Below are 18,016 nucleotides of genomic sequence, written 5' to 3' on the forward strand. Positions count from 1 at the left end.
CCCGCTCAGATCACCACGACAGTTATCACAGTGGTAAACACCTCGCGCATTATCCTGCAGTATATGCGGAACCAGAACCTGCAAAAGCAGGCGAGGAGGCAACGGCAGCGCGGTGACGAGAGTGAAGAGGACATGGACACAGACTACTCTCAAAGCACGGGCCCTGGCAATGTGGACATTATGGTGGTAATGGGGCAGCTGTGGAAAACCGATTCTCAGCCCGGGAAACAAGCACAGACTGGTGGGACCGCATAGTGTTGCGGGTCTGGGATGAATCCCAGTGGCTGCAAAACTTTCCCATGTGTAAAGGCTCTCTCATGGAACTTTATGACTTGCTTTCCCCTGCCCTGAAGCGCAAGAATACCAAGATAAGAGCACAGTTCACAAGCGAGTGGTGATAGCCCTCTGGAAGCTTGCAATGCCAGACAGCTACCGGCCAGTCGGGAATCAATTTGGAGTGGGCAAATCTACTGTGGGGGCTGCTGTGATCCAAGTAGCCAATGCAGTCACTGAGCTGCTGCTATCAAGGGTACTGACTCTGGGAAATGTGCAGGTCATAGTGGATGGCATTGCTGCAATGGGATTCCCTAACAGTGGTGGGGCGATAGACAGAACGCATATCCCTATCTTGGGACTGGAGCACCAAGGCAGCCAGTACATAAACTGCAAGGGGTACTTTTCAATGGTGCTGCAAGCACTGGTGGATCACAAGGGACATTTCACCAGCAACGTGGGATGGCCGGGAAAGGTACATGACGCTCGCATCTTCAGGAACTCTGGTCTGTCTGAATGGCTGCAGCAAGGGACTTACTTTCCAGACCAGAAAATAACCATTGGGGATGTTGAAATGCCTATAATTATCCTTGAGGACCCAGCCTACCCCTTAATGCAATACACAGGCACCCTGGACAGTAGTCAGGAGCTGTTCAACTATAGGCTGAGCAAGTGCAGAACAGTGGTAGAATGTGCATTTGGACATTTAAAAGCACGCTGGCACAGTTTACTGACTCGGGTAGAGCTCAGCGAAACCAATATTCCCATAGTTATTTCTGCTTGCTGTGTGCTCCACAATATCTGTGAGAGTAAGGGTGGGGTGGGAGGTTGAGGCAAATCGCCTGGCTGCTGATTACATGCAGCCAGACACCAGGGTGGTTAGAAGAGCACAGCAGGGTGCACTGCGCATCAAAGAAGCTTTGAAAACCAGTTTCATGACTGGCCAGGCTACGGTGTGAAAGTTCTGTTTGTTTCTCTTTGATGAAAACCCGCCCCCTTGGTTCACTCTACTTTCCTGTAAAACAGCCGCCCTCCCCTCCCCCCTTTGATCACCGCTTGCAGAGGCAATAAAGTCATTGTTTCAAATTCATGCAATCTTTATTAATTCATCGCACAAATGGGGGGATAATTGCCAAGGTAGCCCAGGAGGGGTGTGGGAGGAGGGAAAGACAAGACCACACTGCACTTCACAACTTATTGAATTCCAGCCTTCTGTTGCTTGGGCAGTCCTCTGGGGTAGAGTGGTTGGGTGCCTGGGGCCCCTCTCCCCGCGTTCTTGGGAGTCTGGGTGATGAGGCTATGGAACTTGGGGAGGAGGGCGATTGGTTACACAGGGGCTGAAGCGGCAGTCTGTGCTCTTGCTGCCTTTCCTGGAGCTCAGCCATACGCTGGAGCATATCAGTTTGATCCTCCAGTAGCCTCAGCATTGCCTCCTGCCTCCTCTCATCACGCTGCCACCAGCTCTCATCTTGCTCCAGCCATCTATCCTCTCTCATGTCCCTCCTGTCCTCGCGTTCATTTTGTGCTTTCCTGGACTCTGACATTGTCTGCCTCCATGCATTTTGCTGGGCTCTTTCAGTGCGGGAGGACTGCATGAGCTCAGAGAACATTTCATCACTAGTGCATTTTTTTCACCTTCTTATCTGCGCTAGCCTCTGGGACGGAGATGATAGGGGGAGTGTTGAAACATTTACAGCTGTGGTAGGAAAAAAAAGGGAGAGTAGCATTTAAAAAGACATATTTTAGAGTCACATTTTGCCTCTTATATTGAGGGCTGGCCGGTTTGGTGTGAGAGATCACATACGTAGGGCCGTGCAACAGAATTTGGCTTGCAGGCAGCCATGGTAAGCCACAGTCTTTTTGCTTCTTTAAGTCTTCAGGGCAAATTCATCATTAAACACGCTTGCTTTTAAACCATGTACACTCACCAGAGGTCCCTTCTCTGCATTCAAGGTCTGGGAGCCTGCCTTGAGAGGATTGGGAGGGTATTGGCTCCAGGGTGATAAAGAGTTCCTGGCTGTCAGGGAGAACGGTTTCTCTGCTTGCTTCCTGTGTGCTATCATCATCATCCTCATCCCCAAAATCCTCATCCTTGTTGCGTGAGACTCCCCCCTTGCAGGAGTCCACAAACAGGGGTGGGATAGTGGTGGGGGCACCCCCTAGAATTGCATGCAGCTCATCGTCGAAGCGGCATATCTGGGGGTCTGACCTGGAGCGGCCGTTTGCCTCTTTGGTTTTTTGGTAGGCTTGCCTCAGCTCCTTAAGTTTCACGTGGCACTGCTACAGGTCCCTGTTATAGCCTCTGTCCTTCATGCCCTTGGAGTTTTTTTCAAATATTCCAGCATTTCATCTTTTGGAACAGAGTTTGGATAGCATGGATTAGTCTCCCCATACAGCGATCAGATCCAGTACCTCCCGTTTGGTTCATGCAGGAGCTCTTTTGCAATTCTGGGACTCCATGGTCACCTCTGCTGATGAGATCTGCATGGTCACCTGTGCTGATCAGCTTACCACACTGACCAAATAGGAAATGAAATTCAAAAGTTCATGGGGCTTTTCCTGTGTACCTGGCTAGTGCATCTGAGTTGAAAGTGCTGTCCAGAGTGGTCACAATGGAGCACTCTGGGATAGCTCCCGGAGGCCAATACCGTTGAATTGCGTCCACACTACCCCAAATTCAACCTGGCGATGTTGATTTCAGTGCTAAGCCCCTCGTTGGGGAGGAGTACAGAAATTGGTTTTAAGCGCCCTTTAAGTTGACAAAAATGGCTTCATCGTGTGGATGGGTGCAGGCTTAAATTGATCTAAGACTGCTAAATTCGACCTAAACTCATAGTGTAGACCAGGGCTAAGGTGCCACAAGGACTCCTCGTTGTTTTTACTGGCCATAAAGTTTTTCTTGTGTCCCTTTACTTCCCTTATCAATTTTCTACAATTTCTAGATTCTGATTTATATTCATTACTATCAACTTTTATTTTTTATAGTTGCTTTCACTTCTCCTATAAACCAAGTTGTTTTTTTAACCAATATGGCCTTCTTTCTCAGTTGTGGCTTTTTGCATCTAGTAGAGTATTCTTAAACAATTCCCAATTATCATTCACATGTTTCTGATTAAATTGTACCTCCCAGCTGATCTGGCTCATAATTGTTTTCAGCTTTCTGAAACTGGCCCCTTTAAAGCACCAATTGTATATATTATTGATCTAGACATATATAGATATTATAAATGATCAAAGTAGATGTATGCAGACTGTTATTCTTACTGTTAAAATAAACAATACTTTAAAGAATCTGTTTGGTCACTATATTCGCTACTGGTCACAGACAGGGGACTGGACTAGATGAATTCTCAAGGTCTGTAACTGGGCACATCACTCACCACCGCAGCGCCTCCTACTGGCCATCCTGGGCATTAGCATAGGTTGCCAGTGCGCCCGCCTCAGATGGAGTCTCACCCATTGTCACTCCTGTCTCACGTCCAGGACCTGCATTGCTCCCCAGACCACGTCATCCTCTTCTGGAGACAGCCCTCCAGCTGTGCCCCACTCAGTTCTTTCCCCACTTCCAGGGGACTGACAGTCCTCAGTCCAACCACTTGCCTCAGTGGTAAACTGCAATCTAGGTTCTAGCCACTCGTCTCAGTGGCAGATTGCAGTCCGTGCACAGGCCACTTCCCTCAGTGGCCAGTGTGGGTAAGGGAGAGGTGCGGGGAGCCTGGGCCCACCCACTACTCCAGATTCCAACCCAGGGACCCTATATCCAGCAGCAACTTACTGTCCCTCCTCCAACTCTGCCGTATCTTTCTCCCACAGCCCCAGCACCTCCTCTGCTCTTGTATCAGGGCCTCAGTTTGGCAGCCATCAGCCTGAAGCTTTCTCATACTCTGCTGACTCTGACCAGCACAACTCTGTGCATGGTGCTCCAGCCCTCCTCCCTCAAACTCCAGGGAATGACTGCCCCTGCTTTGCTGATTGGCTCCTCCAATAAACCTTCCTCTAATTGGCTGGCACCAAAAGCCTTTTTCTTATTGGCTGAGTCCTGCGCAGCCGCTCCTCCCCCTCCCCGCAAAGGTTGCTTTAAGCCTTTACATCCCAGTGAGGGATGGCCGCCCCATCATAAGGTCCCTTCCAGTCCTATGATTCTGAGTCCCAAAGGGAAAAAACACAGATGTACAGATCCAGCTGGACCTTCTGGGAAAGCACAATTGATACACAGGGTGCCGTAGACCAGGGGCCAGTCTTAGAGTGGGAGGACTGTGAAATTCTACCTATGAGATATGAAGGATTGAAGCCTGACACCTGAAAAGGGTGCACTGAGAGAGAGAGATAGAGACAGTGCTACCACAAGCCCTGCACCAAGACAGTCATATTCCCTGCTCACGATGTAGCCAGATTTCTAGCTGAGTTATCCTTCATGTTTATAGGACAGGAAAGTTCTTCTTCTTTGTCACCCTGAATCAGAATCTGCTCCATGAGATGGGTCTAATAATTCAGAAACCCATACGTGTAAGAACATGTTGAACTCCAGTGATGATGATGTGGCTATCTTAGAAGGCAGGGATAGAAAAGCTAAAGTTTTTGTCTTTGCTTACAGCAGACCATGGCTTTAGTGTAAACTGGTCTGGAATCTTGAGCAAGACAAGGTAGGTAAGGTAATATCTTTTATTGGACCATCTTCTGCTGGAAAAAGAGACACGCTTTCAAGCTACACGGAGCACTTGGATGAGAAGAAGTGGGGTACGTGTCTTTTCCAGAGAGTGACTATTCTTTGTGAGAAAGTCATTGAGTTGAGCAAAGTCTTAGAGTAGATAGTCAAATTTGAGGGCTTTGTTTCATAAGATTACTTGCTTAGTAAATGTGCATCTAACGCAGAGGTGGGCAAACTACGGCCCGGCCCACAGGACTGTCCTGCCCAGCCCCCGAGCTCCTTGCCTGGGAGGCTAGCCCCCGGCCCCTCCCCCGCTGTTCCCCTTCCCCCGCAGCCTCAGCTTGCATGCTCCGCCACCTGCACAATGCTCTGGGCAGCGGGCCTGTGAGCTCCTGGGGCAGCGCAGCTGCACAGCCCGGCCTGACCCGGTCTCTGTGGTGTGTGGTGGTGGCGGCAGCGTGGCCCGGCTCCAGCTGGGCGGCGCGGCTGTAGCGCCGCCAGCCACCGGTGCTCCAGGCAGCGCGGTAAGGGGGCAGGGAGCAGAGGGGGTTGGATAGAGGGCAGGGGAGTTCAGGGTGGTGGTCAGGGGGCGGGGTTGTGGATAAGGGTTGGGGGGAACAGCGGGTTGAATAGGGGCAGGGGTTCCGGGGGGGCAGTCAGGAAGGAGGGGGGGTTGGATGGGGGCAGCAGGGGGCAGTCAGGGGACAGAGAGAAGGGGTGGTTGGATGGGGCAAGGTCTCGGAGGGGGGGCTGTCAGGAATGAGAGGAGGGGTTGGATAGGGTGGCAGGGGTTCGGAGGCGGTCAGGGGGCAGGGAGCGGGGGGGGGGGGGGATGGGGCAGGAGTCCCGGGGGGGGCAGATAGGAGGGGGGGGCCGGGCCACGACCCCTTCCCCTAACTGGCCCTCCATACAATTTACAAAACCTTCAAACCTTCAATTTACAAAACCTACAAGCCTTCAGGCCAAAAAGTTTGCCCACCCCTGATCTAATGTATCCGATATCCCTGCCAGATTTATTTGGACTTGTCTTTGTGATTCGTTTGTTAATAAAAGACTAAACTTTCCACTGTCTGGAAAAGCAGACTGTGTTATAGCCATGACAAGCTTTTACGAGGCTAAATAGTCAATGGTAAATGAGAGGAAGAACAGCACATATGGAGAGAGGATACCATCCCAAATCTGTGTGTTTTGTAAACTGAAGGTGGATAAAGCCATTTCTATGGATTGGTGGAATTGATGTGCAAGAATATTGGTATACAATTTATAAATTAGATGTGAACTCCATTCTTCAAAAATGAGAGGTTTTTAAATGTGAAGTAATACTTGTATTATAACTAGGGTGACCAGATAGCAAGGGTGAAAAATTGAGATGGGTGCCGGGGTAATAGGCACTTATATAAGACAAAGCCCCAAATATTGGGACTGTCCCTATCAAATCAGGACATCTGGTCACCCTAATTATAACTGGACTGTTTTGTTAGAGTAAGAGCCTGGTTGCATAGTGAATCATTGTGTTTTATGATTGTTAATAAAACAAAACTTAAAAGTTTGGCCTGGGCAATGTAAAGATGAGAGTTCAGTCCTAATGCTGATTCTTTGCAAATCCCAGATGAAATCACTCTGTTTCCTAACAGACAAGGCAGAATGCACTGTATGCTCATTAATGGAGTTGGACTCCCATTGACTTATATGGAAGTTGGATCAGGCCGTAAATAACTAATCCGAGTATGTGTGGATGACTGTATGCAATAAACTATGCTTCTTGACCTATTCATTTGTTTATTTTCCCAGAAGTTTATATTTCACAGCATTACTGATTTGTAACTTAAAGTGGGTTTGAAAAAGACAGGTTTAATCAGGTGATAGCGCTATCTATATTTATGTCTATATATATATCTATATAATTATTAGTCCTATCTCTAAAAAGTTAATTTTTATTTGATTCTCCATTGTAATTTCTATACAAACAGTGAACACAATGAAATCCTTAAAGGTTACATGCATTAAGAAGGCCTGAAAGGTTTTGTTTTTAATTTTTCTAGTTTGTGCTTTTACATTAGAAATAACAGAAATGTCAAGTTTGGGTTATCTGATTTTGTTAGAGGTCTTCTTGAGGGAGGTGATAACACAGATGTGTGTTGAGAACTCTCAAACCTGAATTGAGATAGTGTGATATGTAATTTTTAACAAAGACATTACATTCTTTCTCTTGCTTGTTTATTAGGCAGTGGAAATAAATTAGGTATTCACAAAAACAAACAAAAAGTGTTTTCATCTGTTTCGTTCAAACAGTTGAAAACACATCCCCTCTTGGTTGCTCAGTGTTCAATCTCTTGGTCATATAAAAAATTTATTGGTTACAAGATTGCCATAGAGTCTTCATGGGAGATAAGACCTGAACTTCCAATATAAAAACAAGCAGATTTTTCTTTGTTTTTAACAAAAGCCTTATCAGCTGATTTCATATATCACAAAGCAGCTAAAATAGGAACAAGCTCAATTATGTTTTTTTCCTTTTCAGTTTATCTTTTAAATTCTGCACTAGAGATATTTTAGAATGTATAAGTAGTTGTGACTTAAAATCTTTCTTAACCTCCCCCAGCCCCCCCCCCCCCGCCCCCAACCATAGTGCTTCTGTCCCCTACTCCACTAAAGTTTTCCATCTTTTCCTTTTACTGATTCATAAATATAAATTACATTTTTGGGTGGTAAAATATTGTCATAAATGTATGTGATTCTGCTCTTTGATCAGAAATTGAACACGTACTGGGAAGTTAAAACACCTATTGCTTTCACTGTTGTGTGATCATCAGATGTGCACCATGTAAGTTTTTTGAGCTTTCCATCACTGCCAGTTCTCCTTGGCTTGTGATGTGCTTGTAATTTGTGTGGCCATTGGAAAAGAAAGGACTATTTGCCCTTACCACAGGCTCTTAAAATGTGGTTAGCTTATATATGCTGAGAGAACTTGTTTCTTTACAGCAAATATATTTACAGTGGAATAAAGTTTTGTTAATACTGCCTTTCCTACAAACAGTGCCCCAAGATATTAATGCAATTACAGAGCTAAATAGGATTTAAATGTGGAGGCAAGGGTTAAGAAAAGTTTTCGGCTGAGATGCTTAAAGAAATGGAGAGTGATACTGAAGGCTGTAGGTGCAGCAGCAGGGAAAGTTCTTGCACTAGTAAGGATGTGACTGTGTGGAGACTAATTGGCTCACAGTATGTTTTAGTAATAGTTAAAAATTGACCCTATCTCTTAACTAGAAAATTAGCTAGCTAAAAATCAACAGTGATTACATGTTGCCATGGAGTATGGGACCGAATGCTTAGCCTTTTGCTTTGTTCTCAGGCGGTTGGTAGGGGCTTGGGAGCACTGCACATGATGCTCTGTTAGCCCCTAGAGGGGCTGAAAGATTGATGGGGTGCAGATGTAGCAAGGTCAACCCTTTTCCTGCTGGAAGAAGAGTGTCTGCAACATGGATACTTTGAGTAAGGACAGTTAACGGAAGGGGGATGCTGGGGGAGTTGGGAGATAGAGGCAATGGAGAAAGATCCTTTCTATTCCTTTAAGAACCCTTGGAGTGGTCGCAGAGGGGTGAATGTGACAATAAACTCTCAGTGGCACAATAACACTAAACTAATGTTAAGTTTAAAACCCAGGCTTAAGTGCTCTCTGGAAGACTGGGGAGGGCAGCTCCCTCCTCAGCACAGTGAGAGATCTATGGTGGGGCAAACAGACAAATACTCTCCACCCACAGAAGGGGTGGGAGGTGATTCACTAAAGAAAAAGCATCATCAGTGGGGTCAGCACAGGAATGAGTCACAGAAGTGAGTTTTAGAAAAGGGCCTATGACAGAGAAGAGGGAAGGGGACGGGGTGTACAAGAAGGGAGAGAATATTCCAAGTGTATGGGGCAAGATGATAGAAGGTAGGAGAAGACAAAGGCTCTCTGTGGAAGGCTGTGGACAGCTTGCTGTGCTTTACTGCCAGGAAAATAATGTACAAAAGCATGACAAGTAAATTCTGTACAAAGACAACTGAGACATCATATTTTGTGACTATTAAAGTTGGACAGGTTGCCTGTCTATAGAGAAGGTTACACAGCTGCCTCTATTCTTTGCTTGTCTCCTGCAACCCTTTTTTTTTAATGGGAGAAACCTAAAAACAATCAACGTTCATATTGTCATTTAATGGGCAGAAATGATGTCCCTAGCCTCTGTTTGCCAGAAGCTGGGAACGAGCAACGGGGTGGATCAATTGATGATTACCTGTTCTGTTCATTCCCTCTGGGGCGCCTGGCACTGGCCACTGTCGATAGACAGGATACTGGGCTAGATGGACCTTTGGTCGGACCCAGTATGGCTGTTCTTATGTTCTTATGTATTTTAAAGGATTTTATTTCACTCATTTGTAATCTCAGTTGCATTAATTAAAAAAAGACATTTTATTATCATTTCCTTATTACACAAGGGCCTACTTGACACTTCCCATATTAATTTTCATTTATTTTTAGATCTCTAATTAATGGCAAGGATTGCACACTGGAAATCTTGTGTTAAAAGTTGGGGGTTTTGTGGGTTTTGTAACCATATCTAGAGTGACCATATTTCCAAAAGTAAAAATAGGACGGCCAGGCCCAAGCCGTCCCCCCGCCCCTGCCCCTGCCTGCAGGGCTAGTCAGAGCCACCCCCCCACTGCTGACTCCCCCCCCCAGCTCCGTGACCCATGCCACCCATGGGTGGGGCTGGGGCCGGGTGCCTGAGCTCCCTACCACCCATGGTAGCGGCTGATGCCCCCAAGCGCCGCAACACCAGCCATTGGGACTGACCTCCCCTGAGCTCTGTGCCCCTGCCACCCACGGCTGGGGCTGAACCCCTGAACCCCCTGCTGCCCGCAGTAGCGGATGATGCCCCCGAGCTCCGCACCACCAGTGACTGGGACTGATTCCCCACCCCCACCCCGAGCTCCGTGTCCCGCACCTCAGTTGCTTCTTTCAATGTTCCTCCATGCCCCCGCTGCGGGGGTGTGGGCGGGGGCGGGGGGGGTCCAACTTTTTTGGTAAACTGGGCATTTGTTTGTTTGCTCTTGTCAGCTGATCAGTTGGGAAGAGCAAATGGGAGAAATGCCCATTTTCCTTAAAAAAGTTGGGACCCCCGGGACAGAGCTTAAAAATGTGACTAGCCCGGCAAGAATGGGACATATGGTCACCCTAGCCATATCCAGGGATTTTTTTTTTAATAAACTTGAAACAGTCTTTGTTGTTCTCCTATGGTTTAATTCCTTTAGAAGCTTGAGATGGAAATTTGTCCTTCCCAAAATATTTTCTATATTTTGGCTTGTGCACTCTGATTTGATATATGTTTGTGTGTGATTGCAGGGCTGCTGGCATTAAATTTTGTTCAAGTATATTTTTATACTGATAATACTGTTATAGCACTTTTCCCATCTGTCTCAGTTTTTTATGAAGACTCATGCATTAAACATTTCAAAAAGAGCCTTGGTGAGGTAACTATTCACAATTTTTACGATTTCTAAAAGAAAGACACAGACAGGGCTGCAAATAGAACCCAGGAGTCCTGTTTATTAACTAGAGGCATTCTCTCTTTTAAAGGAAAAAGAGAGGTTAATGATTTTTTTTGTGTGAACAGGAGAAAACCATAAAGTTACATGGACTTTCAGGTTGACAAATGAAGCCTAACAATGAACTGAAATGTTGATGACCCCTATTTCAAATATTTGATATATCCATGCCAAACATCTTTGTACCATTTCTGTTCCAGATGTTGGTGGTATTCCTGTCAGTCAGAAGAATATTGTGAAAAGCTTATTTCAGTTGTGCATTTTAAAAATGCCTTTTAAAAAAGTTTCAGCATGTATTTATTAAAATATATTTTCCTTCTGTTACTTGCAGGTCAAAATTTACCTGGCTGATTCATATTCGCTTTGTCTTAACCATGCTATAGAGGAATAAACATGATGCCAAACAGAGGTAACCTCTCTTCCTTCCAGAGCATTGCATCAGGTATGAAATGCACAAAGCACATGTCTTGTAACTTTATTGGAGACTTCATTGGTTTTGGTGCTATAATTTTGTTTGCTCTGTAAATTGTCAGTTCTCTGCTCTTGTTACCTTCATAATTTATTTTTCTTAACTAAGAGGGAACTATTGTCATAGCACAGGGGTGGACAAACTTTTTGGCCCGAGGGCCACATTGGGGTTGCAAAACTGTATGGAGGGCTGGGTAGGGAAGGCTGTGCCTCCCCAAACAGCCTGGCCCCTGCCCCCTATCCAACTCCTCCCACTTCCCGCCCCCTGGCTACCCCCCTCAGAACCCCCCACCCATCCAACCCCCCCTGCTCCTTGTCCCCTAACCGCCCCCTCCCAGGACCCCCCACTCCTAACTGCCCCCCAGGACCCCACCCCCTATCCAAGCCTCCCTGCTCCCTAACTGCCCTGTCCCCTATCCATACCCCTGCCCCCTGACAGGCTCCCTGGGACCCCACACCTATCCAACCGTCCCTGTTCCCCGTCCCTTGACCCCTATCCACATCCCCCACCCCCTGACAGGCTCTCCGGGACTCCCATGCCTATCCAACCCCCACCCTGTTCCCCGTCCCCTGACTGCCTCCCAGAACCTCTGCTCCATCCAATTGCCCCCTGCTCTCTGTCTCCTGACTGCCCCCTGGGACACCAACCCCTTATCCAACCCCCCAGTCCCTTTACCATGCCACTCAGGGCAGCACATCTGGTAGCCGCGCCACCCAGCCACGTGGCTGCAGGGGAAGAGGGACAGCAGGGGAGGGGCTGTGGGCTAGCCTCCCCAGCTGGGAGCTCAAGGGCCGAGCCGGATGGTCCCGCAGGCCAGATGTGGCCTGCGAGCCATAGTTTGTCCACCTCTGCCATAGCATCTGGGTGCATCACAAAAAAGAACAAATCTCAGTTTTATGTCTGTCCTCAGTGAGTAGCAGAACTGACCCTCTGATTAACCACCTAGACAGAGAAACCAGACAAGGAAGAAAAGAGAAGATGCTGCCTCTTTATAACTCTCTCTGGCAAATACTTGGCTTAAAAGATGATCGTTGCACTGTGCACCGAAGGTTAAGCAATTACAGCTCTGTCTGACCTCCAGAAGGAATGAATTCCTTACACATTACCAAGCACACCCTGCCTCTAGTCTTCATGACTATATGTGTAGGGAGTGCCAGCAAGAGTATCTAAGGAGTCATGGTGCATTCGGAGAGTCATTACTGAAACAATTAAAAAATTCCACCAAAGATCTGGTTTATGGACAGACAGCTAGATTCAGCTAAGTGTAGAAGTCCTATTGATTTAAGTGCTTTGCTTCATTGAGGCTGATGTGCTGAGGAAATCATATAAGGTAAAGTATGGAACAGTTAAATTCAAGCGGCTGCATAGAGGTATTTCTGACTTTTGTTTGTTTTGCTCTTTGACATGAGAAGTACAAGGAACTTTTCATTGCTCTGATGAACAAATGTGATAATTTTCATTAGTTTACTTGTTCTTTCGCTAATGGCTTTATTCTTCATGAGATTAAATGTGCCCCTTCAGTGTTGAAGGGTAGTAATGAAACAGTCCCTAAAATTACATTACTGTGCCCGAACATGTTCTGTACAGGAGTCAGTAGAAATTATGCAAAAAACAGGGTAACGTTTGATGCTAATTTAGGCTAGTTGCATCATGATCTTGTTTTGAATGGTTAGTATTTGATGCGAGATTAATTGAAAGTGTGAGAGAGATTTGGAATGAGGGGGGTGTGAGGGTTGTTAAGTACTATTAAGAATGGAGTGGTGAATATGAAGAATAATCTCTCACAATCACAAATAACTTTCATGTTTTTGGTCTTCGGGTTTGAACTTCTAAACACCACTCATGCAAGTGCTTAATCTTTTTCAGTTGGTTTTGTTTTGTTTTACCAGACAGAGCCCTGTGGAACACGAATGGCTTTTTTTTCTTTTTGTCAATTTGAACTTGATTGTCACCACTAAACAAAACTTGTACAAGTCCTGTTGAAGTTTTCTATCTAAAATTTCACATTATAAGGAACTGTCTGGCTCAAAGTACCAACAATGAGATATGAAGCCTTTCATCACTAAACTTGCTGGCTCAAATCCAGCCAAGATTATTAGTATTCAAAAGTCATTAACATTCAATCCTGATTGACACTGTGAAATGAGTTGGTGGTGTTGTCTACTTTCCAGGGACCTACATGCTCTAGCATGAAGGCATGAAAGGGTATGTAGTGTCAGACTTTGGGTTCAGGTCTGAAGCTGCAGATAGTGTTTTCAACAGGCATAACAGGGAAGGTCCTCTCATGGATCAGTAATTGGTTAAAAGATAGGAAACAAAGGGTAGGAATTAATGGTCATTTATCACAATGGAGAGAGGTAAACACTGGGGTTCCCCCAAGGAATTGTACTGGTACTTGAGCTATTCAACATATTCATAAATTATTTGAAAAAGGGAGTGAACAGTGAAGTGGCAAAGATTGCAGATGATACAAAATTATTCAAGATAGTTAAGTCCAAAGCTGATTGTGAAAAGTTGTAAGAGGATCTCAGAAAACTGGTTGATTTGGCAACAAAATGGCAGATGAAATTCAACATTGATAAATGCAAAGTAATGCACGTTGGAAAAAATGATCCCAGCTACATATATATAATAATGGTTCTACATTTGCTGTTACTTGGAGTCTCCATGAATAGTTCTCTGAAAGCTTCAGCTCAGAGAGCAGCAATGGTCAAAAAGGCTAACAATGGTAGGAACCATTAGGAAAGGGATAGAAAATATGACTGAAAATATCATCATGCCACTATGTAAATCTATGGTACACCCACACCTTGAATACTGTGTACAGTTCTGGTCTGCCCATCTCAAAAAAGATATATTCGAATTGGAAAAGGTATAGAGAAGGGCAACAAAGATGATCAAGGGTATGGAATGGCTTCCATACGAGGAGAGACTAAACTGATTAGGGCTATTCAGCTTTGAAAAGAGATGACTAAGAATGGGATATGATAGACGTCTATAAAATCACGAATGGTGTGGAAAAAGTGAATAGAAAAATGTTATTTACCCTTTCCCAAATACAAAAACTAGGGTCACCCAATGAAGTTAATAGGCAGCAGGTTTAATACAAACAAGAGGATGTACTTTTTCACACAGTGCACAGTTAACCTGTGGGACTTATTGCCATGGTGTGTTGTGATGGCAAAAAGTATTACTAGGTTCAAAAAAGAACTAGATAAGTTCATGGAGGATAGGTCCATCAATGGCTATTAGCCAAGGTGGTTAGGAATGCAACCCCATGCTTGGGATGACTCTAACCTGATTGCCAGAAGCTGGGAGGGAATAACAGGGGTGGATCATTCCAACTGCTCCATTCTGTACACTCCCCCTGAAGCTCTGATACTGGCCACTATTGGAGACAGAATACTGGGCAAGATGGACCATTGATCTGACCCAGTATGGCCGTTCTTATGTTCCTAACCATTAGATGAGACAATAACTTTAGCAATAAGTAAAACAGACTGCACTGTGTTCATGTGGTGAATAGGGATGAGATAACCCTTTCCAGTTAATTGATTTCAGTTGGAACTGCGGGTACTCAACACCTCAGAAAATCAGGCCTATGACGAGTCCTGTACCCTCACCACAAGACCATTGTTGCTCTGAAGGATAATTGCTTCCTTAACTTCAAATACACAGCTAATTCCTTGATTTAGCCTGCCAAAGAGTGGCTTTAAAGGTTAAGTGAGCTGTTTTACATCAGCAAAGGCCTGAGATCAAGCCCCCTCAGGGTTCTGTGTGTCTCTGGCAGTGGCTGATGCTATCACTGACAGAAGGAGAGCAGGAACTGCATTCCTTTCACTGCTTTAGGTACCAGAGATTTCCTTTCTAACGGAAACTCCTCAGAACTCTTGGGCTGAAATTTGGATCTTGACACGTAACTGAACAAAAAATGATTTTTCATCTCATGATCTGTTTGACTATGTATTTATAGCTTGTAATTCTGAACTATTGTTCTACTAGGGACATGGGATCTTAAACAGCTTTCTGTATTTATAACAACCTTGGATTCCCCTTTAATAACGCAAGGTGGCTAACTTCATATTTTTTTTACATCTTAAAGACTATAGTGCTTATAGAGAGCTTTTCATCTTTCAAGTGTTCTACAAACATCAAAGAACTAAACTATAATACCCTTGAAAAATAGGTTGTATTCTCATTTTACAGTGCGGAAAACTGAGGCAAGGGGGTGATTTGTCCACATTTATATAGGACCTTGGTACAAAGTCCACTGAAGCAAATGGAAGCACTCTCATTGACTTGAGTGAGCTATGGACCAAGCACATAGTTAATAGGTTGCATTTAGTCTTTCTGTATCTCAGTTCTCTGTCTGTAAAATGGGATTAATTTTACTTCCCAACCTCACAGGAGTTTTGAGAAGATACATAAATGAAAGATTGTGAGTTGCGCAGATACTGTAGTGATGGGGGCTATATATCTACAAGATAGATAGATAGGGATGGGACTTGAATTCATGAGTTTGTGTCTCCTTCTCATGTGTTCTAAACCAGTTGTTTTCCACCATTTTGAGCTCAGCACCCATTTGTAAATGTTTGTGGTCTGTTGCCACCCAGTAAATAGTCTGGAGTGGAGGCCCGGGGTGGTTTCAGTCATATCCTGCCCCCCCGTAGTGTTGGGTCCTGCCCAGCACTCACCCCACAGTGGTAGCGCCTATAACCCCTGTGCTGTGGGGCTGGCTGGGATTGGATCTCCACTCTGGGCATTGCAACCTCCATGGTTGCAGCGCTGCTCAGATTTGGCCCCACTCCCCGACTGGACAAAATTTGTGTGAGTGGAGTTGTGATTTGGCTCATGGGGTTGCAGTGCCAGACACTCAAGAATGGCCTATCCGTATTCTCATCGCCATAATGACTGGGCTAAACCTGAGTGGTGCTGGGACCTGCGAGACAGCAGGGAGGTGGTCCCAGCCTACTCTGTTGGACAGGAGTCACAGGAGCTGCCCCACAACCCTTTGAAACATTCTGGCAATCCAGTTTTAGGTCCCGACCCATGGGTTGAGAAACCCTGTTCTAAACCACACCTTTAAAAAACTCTGTTAGAAAAACTAGGGTCAGTATTTCTAGTGGGCAGGTCACCAGAACAGGCGTCAAAGGATGTAGATTCTTTTCCCATCTGTGTCACCGATATGCTGTGTAACCTTGGGGAAATCGCTTGACTGATCTCTGACTCAGTTTCCTTCTCTGTCAAATTGGGATTATAAAATTTACACACCCACCTTTGTTAAGGTTTCTAATAATATAATTACATATCTTAGAACAAAGTTATTTTTCCATGATAGATTAAGTATATACGATTATTTTTAACTAATTGCGGGGTGAGGCTTTCTCATGTATTTGCTGAAAACTAATTTTTCCCCTTTTTTCCTCTCTCTCACAGATTCCAGTAAGATTATGGCAGAATACAGCCACATACAAAACCAGCTGGAATTACAAAATACTAGTTTAGGAAAAAGCTCTGTAATTAATTCCTTTGAAAATGATCTCCAGGATATTATGGATAGCCTCAACCAGAAGAAATATTCATCAAGCCTTAAATTTAAAACAAATGGGGACTCCTCTGGTTCCTATTTAACCCTATCACAACCTGTGCCAGCTAAACCCAGCCCTTCATCTAGTGTTAAAAATATACAACCCGCTACCAAAATTCAAGGATGTAAACCCTTTTCTTGTGAGAGCCCTTATCTTTCAGATAAAAGTGTCTCTGTAAAGCATATGGGTTTCACTTCTCCATCCTCTAGTGGGTACAGCCTGGGAAGGACAGACTTCGATATTCATGCCAACAGAGAAAATGAAAAACTCTTTGGACATGTGGATAAGTTTCACTATTCAAAATATAGTCAAAAAAATAAATCGTATGACAATGTCTTCTTGCCAGCAGTGCTGGATGGGAAGAAGAACTCAGGCTCTCTTCTTGCAATGTGGAATGGAAGCTCAGGTAGTGAAATAATTCTCTCACCTGTTAGCAGTTCAGGGGCTGCAAGCATGCCTTCCAGCCCAAAACAAGGCAGGAGGATGAATATTCAAGACCACCTAACCCTTCATTCAAGACCAGTTAAGCATAAAGAGACCATGACTGAGACTCTGGGTTCAAGAACTAGGAAGTATTCTGGTGGGTCACTGGGTCATATGGGAGTTTATAGTCGTTCTCTGCCCAGACTGTATAAATCGACAGAAAGCCAGCTGATGCCATTAAGTTTGCCTCCAAGAAACTCTGTTGGTAATTCCAAAAGAAAAAAACACGGAGAAAAAGATCTACCTCAAAGTGCATTAGATGCTGATAATTACCTTAATTTTTCTTCTTGCAGCTCAGGGGTGTCACCATATACAAATTCTGTGTCTGACAGTAATTCTTATGTTAGTTCAACTCTTAGTGTTCCTGCAAGCCCCCGAATAGCTAGAAAAATGCTTTTAGCATCTTCCTTCTCCCATGTTTCTGATGATTTTGATAGATTTGGACTCTCAGGGACAAACCCCAGTAATTCTTTTTCCCCTGTGGATCTTGACAGAACATTCTCTGTCAGAAGAAACATTTCCACTAGTTCCATGGAGTTTGATGAATCTGACCTGGAAAGCTTCAGACAGACACCTACCTTACGGGAGAGAAAAAACAGTATTAGTTCAATTTCTGGAAGAGATGACCTAATGGACTATCACAGGAGACAAAGGGAAGAGAGGCTTAGAGAGCAGGAGATGGAACGACTGGTAATTTTTCTTTTCCTTTTAATTTTTACCAGTGTTTAATGCTTGCAAAACTAACTTTCCAAAGAAAACTATTAAGAGTATACAGTAGATGCAAAACATCTGCTGTTGTGTTTTGAAATTCAAATACATGACCTTGTGCGCTGGCGGCTTGTTTACTATGTCAGTCTCTAAAGTTAATGGGTATATAGTATGCTACATCAACATATCAGATGGTATCATTCAACCATTTGAAAAAAATGTAGGACATTCACAGAAATTATGGTAGTTCAATCTGTGGGTTTC

General features: G+C 44.8%; 1 protein-coding gene across 13 annotated transcripts in view; it reads left to right on the plus strand.

Annotated features, from left to right (window-relative positions):
* PHLDB2 (pleckstrin homology like domain family B member 2) overlaps positions 1-18,016 on the plus strand; it is a 102,019-nt gene that overhangs the window by 10,365 nt on the left and 73,638 nt on the right. For all 13 annotated transcript variants that reach the window (XM_034790898.1, XM_034790927.1, XM_034790918.1 and 10 more), the window contains exons 2-3: positions 10,836-10,946; positions 16,410-17,734. In XM_034790898.1, coding sequence (XP_034646789.1) covers positions 10,898-10,946; positions 16,410-17,734 — 1,374 coding nt within the window. In that variant the 5' untranslated portion in view covers positions 10,836-10,897. The remainder of the gene's footprint in view (positions 1-10,835; positions 10,947-16,409; positions 17,735-18,016) is intronic.

The sequence above is a fragment of the Trachemys scripta genome, chromosome 1, assembly GCF_013100865.1.
Source record: "Trachemys scripta elegans isolate TJP31775 chromosome 1, CAS_Tse_1.0, whole genome shotgun sequence".
In the NCBI taxonomy this organism is placed as follows: Eukaryota; Metazoa; Chordata; order Testudines; family Emydidae; genus Trachemys; species Trachemys scripta.